The following is a 4,096-nucleotide window of genomic DNA, read 5'->3' as shown; positions in this document are numbered from 1 at the left end:
GATGAAGGTTTTTTACTTTTTGGGAAAATAGTTTTTTTCGAACACTGCTACTAGCAGAGGCATCGCTCTATCTAGATGCCCCTTCTAGCGTATAATATGGCCATTTCTCACCAACCACCATTATCCATAACTCACTCTTTTTTAACTCGTTGCACGAATTACAGTTGGATGAGTGCTGACCATGTGACCGATCTCCTGACCAACCTTGTCAAGTTTTCATTATGATATGACTAACCTGGATGTGACCCCTGTGCGCGCGCGCGTGTGTGTGTGTGTTTTTTTTTTTTGGTGAAAATTACTAGGTCTTCTCTCCTGTTTCTTTCTCTGTGTTTGCTAATATGCAAATATATGGAGATGGGCGCACCTTGCAGTACCCTCTCCCCCTTGAGAAACCCCTCTTACCTCCCTCTTCTCCTCCTTTTCCTGCAGCAGTTGTCGACCCAAGCCATACCTCTCAACTCCATTCACAGTACCCAATTCATCACCCTCTTCAAACCCACCCTCCTAATCACCTTCTCCCTCACCACTCACATAACCTCCTTCACCACCTTAATCCTCATCCTCTGAACACTAATCTCCACCTTAATCCCCATCCTCAAAGCTCTAACCTCCACCTTAATCTCCACCCTCACAGCACTAATCTCCACCTTAATTCTCATCCTCAAAGCGCTAATCTTCACCTTAATTCTGTTTCTCAAAGCATTAACGAACATGATGAGGTGCAGGCTAAGCACCAATATGGGTATCAGTTATCCCATAAGCATCAAGCATCCCTTCTCCAGCTTAATCAAGAGCAAATTATTGAGCCAAGCCAGCAGCAACAGCAACAGCAACAGCAGCAGCAGCAGCAACAACAACAAGGAGATGATCATCAAAATCATCAGCAACAACAATACCATGATATGGTGCAGCTGATGCGATTGGGGTCCTCGTGTCCACCACAATCCACTTCCCCTACTACCCACAGGCCCCTTTCTAATGGCGATTTCAGCAAGGATGTGGTGAGTATGGGCATGAGAGATGACCCCATCGATGGTGAAGAAGAAGAACATGATGGATTGGGTGAGGAGGTAGACAAGGGCAGCATGGCTGGTGGTAGCCGGTGGCCAAGACAGGAAACCCTAGCCTTGCTCAAAATTAGGTCAGATATGGACTCACTGTTCCGTGACGTTAGCTCTAAAGGCCACCTCTGGGAAGATATATCTCGGTAATTATCTCTATAACTCACTTAATCTAGCAAGTAATTAGCCGTCGATATGGTATAATCAGTGTAGTTAATGCTTGTGGATGTGAAAGGGTTCATGTGATTAAACCATATGGTACACTCAGTGTAATCAATGCTTATGGATGTGATATGGGTACTTAAATCTTTCCAGCAAGTAAGTGCATGAGATATGATTTAGTCAGCGTGTAATGCTTATGGAATTGTGATTAAACATGGATTATGGTATTATTAGTGTCGTTAATCTTTACAGCTCAAGATTTATAATGATTATGGAAAGCCCTTATCAGAATTTAGTTGAATAAATGAGGATTAGTGAAATGTTAGGGTCTCTGCCCAGATTAATGACATATTATGGTTTCTGGCCCAGTTAAAGGAGTATAATGAGGGCTTAATATGTAGCCCTTTATTTTTTATTGCGGTAGCAAGGTTATGTATGACATTTTGGGGTGGTGAACAAAATTTTGTTCTACGTGTGCGTGCAGGAAGCTTGGAGAGATGGGCTATCAGAAAAGCGCTAAGAAGTGCAAAGAGAAGTTTGAGAATGTGCACAAGTATTACAAGAGAACCAGATCAACAGGAAAGCAAAAAGCGAAAAGCTATCATTTCTTCTCTCAGCTGGAGGCCCTCTATGAATCCAACAAAGCTGCAGGATCATATACAGGCAACTCAAACAGTTTGATTAATGCTAACGGAACATTAATCTCAAAAATGTACAATGCAAATGGTGGATTATTGTCAACCAAAAGCATTGCTAGAGCTGCAGCAGTCAATACCAATGGAGTGATTAGTGTTAATGGGGCTGGATTAAGGCCTGAATCAGACATTGGTAGTGGGCTTAATCTGTCTTCTGATACTTATTCAGATGATGACACTTTTGATGATGGAGGGATTAAAGATGATGGCGACAATACAGAAGGCGGCGGCGGCAGCAAGAAACGGAAGCAGAGATCCGCGAAGAAATGCTTGCTTTATTTCCAGAGTGTGGTGGAGAAGGTTTTAGAAAAGCAAGAGAGGATGCAGCAGAAGCTTCTAGAAATTCTAGAGAGGCGAGATGAGGACAGGATGGCAAGAGAGGAGGCTTGGAAACGGCAAGAGATAGTCAGGTTAAACAGAGAAAATGACCTAAGAGCTCAAGAGAGGGCTCTCTCTGCTTCTAGAGATGCTACCATTTTTGATTTTCTTCGAAAAGTCACAGGCCAGACCTTCCATCTGGCCCCACCCATCACAACACCCATCACACCGATGAATAGCCATGACACTAATCATGAAGATCATGCTCGAGTTAATGACTTTTTCGATGACACAAGTAGCAAAAGATGGCCTAAACCAGAGGTTTTGGCCTTAATTAACCTTCGAACAAAGCTTGATCACAAGTTCCATGAGCTGGGCTCTAAATCCGGGCTGTGGGAGGAGATCTCGGTGGCCATGGGCATGCAAGGGTACACTAGCAAAACAGCCAAGAGATGCAAGGAGAAGTGGGAGAACATCAACAAGTACTTCAAAAGAGCAAAAGAAAGCAAGAAGAAGAGGCCTGAGAATGGGAAAACTTGCCCTTATTTTCACCACTTGGATGCTCTCTACAAAGAAGGGATGCTGGGTACTACCACTACCCATATCAACATAAATAGAGAGCAGATACACTTGGACATTAAGGGTCACGATGAGCCAATAAATCAAGGCTTAATGCTGCAGCAAGCCAATAACTTGAGTGGCATAAAGGAAGAGGAGGGTAGTGGCGAAACAATACAAGACAATGACTCCAAAATAATGGCTAATACGAATCCAACTGTAAACAAGATGTATGAAAGGGGAGTTGTCACAAGTATCGAGTTACCTGCAGTGCTCACGCCTAACGGTGATATGAATGGAATCATTTTCTCTAACCAGGTGGTGGAAACAAAGGCCGACCAGCTGGTAACTGCTAATCACTCTGAGGGCTTCCCTCATCTGGCACACGATAAACAACCTGGCTTAGCCCTTAACTTAGACTCAATGGATTCTGCCAAGAGCTTAATTAATCAACCTGCATCCACTAATCAAGCTCAAGTGAAGGATGATGATATGCAATTTGGCATGGCGCAGAGCAAGTTTATACAATGATGATGCTGCATGCACATGCAAAGGATGTCTGACATCTCGATAATCTGGAGCGGTGTCATGATAAGAGGAATATTCATTCGGTTGGACCCTGGCATGCAAAGGGAATATTCACTTGTTAGCCACACGCATGGGTGTAGTGTAGAGTATGAACCGATCTTTGTCACAGAAAAAAGCAGCAGTCTCAGAAGCTCCTACCATGAAGGTGCCAGAATGGGGTTTGGAGTTCCTTCTTACAGTTAGTTTTAGCAGTGGTGCTTTGGGTGCTGTCTTTGATGCAGAAGGGTGCTATTGGGTGTATAAGACCAGTATATTAATGGTCAGTGTGCAATCCATGACAACTTGTTGAGTGGTGGTGAGTATAGCTTGTACCTAGCATCTTAAAACTTTCCTATAATCTATTCTAGTTGTGTGCTTGGTATGTATTCATGTGTAGTCACGAGTGGTTTGTATCATGTGTAGCAATAGTGATTTGTAACATGTGTGATTCCTTATTTAAGATTGTTTGACTCCCATATTCAACAAAACTTGAGGGAAAGTGAGTACTTGTAAAGCTTTTATCCTCATGTTTTTAGCTCTCTTTGGTGATTTACTGGATCTTTGTTTGAGTGCAAAGGTCCTTTTTTTTTGTGTGGTTTCTCTCAAACATCAAAATGAAGTATTTCTTTAAGAGATGCCAACCTTATGTTACTGGTGTGTGTGTGTGTGTGTGTGTGAGAGAGAGAGAGAGAGAGAGAGAGAGAGAGAGAGAGAGGAGGGGGGGGGGGGGGGGGG

The 4,096-nt window shown here is 43.2% G+C and overlaps 1 protein-coding gene across 1 annotated transcript; it reads left to right on the top strand.

Annotated features, from left to right (window-relative positions):
• The first annotated feature begins 298 nt into the window (after window positions 1-298).
• On the top strand, window positions 299-3,881 carry LOC147620498 (trihelix transcription factor GTL1-like). Its single transcript, XM_086824720.1, has 2 exons — window positions 299-1,207; window positions 1,708-3,881. The coding sequence occupies exons 1-2, from the start codon at window positions 339-341 to the stop codon at window positions 3,323-3,325; spliced, it is 2,487 nt and encodes an 828-aa protein (XP_086680846.1). The 5' UTR covers window positions 299-338; the 3' UTR covers window positions 3,326-3,881.
• Window positions 3,882-4,096: the final 215 nt, after the last annotated feature.

This window comes from Cibotium barometz, chromosome 31, assembly GCF_041138505.1.
Source record: "Cibotium barometz isolate CiBa-2024 chromosome 31, ASM4113850v1, whole genome shotgun sequence".
NCBI classification, from domain to species: Eukaryota; Viridiplantae; Streptophyta; class Polypodiopsida; order Cyatheales; family Cibotiaceae; genus Cibotium; species Cibotium barometz.
This window is presented reverse-complemented; position numbering and strand designations above follow the sequence as displayed.

What these genes read in the sequence shown, in the direction of transcription:
- LOC147620498 (XM_086824720.1), top strand. Translation starts at nt 339, where the DNA reads ATGCAAATATATGGAGATGGGCGCACCTTGCAGTACCCTCTCCCCCTT. An exon ending in CTCTGGGAAGATATATCTCG is followed by an intron (nt 1,208 to 1,707) that starts GTAATTATCTCT and finishes GTGTGCGTGCAG; the next exon opens with GAAGCTTGGAGAGATGGGCT.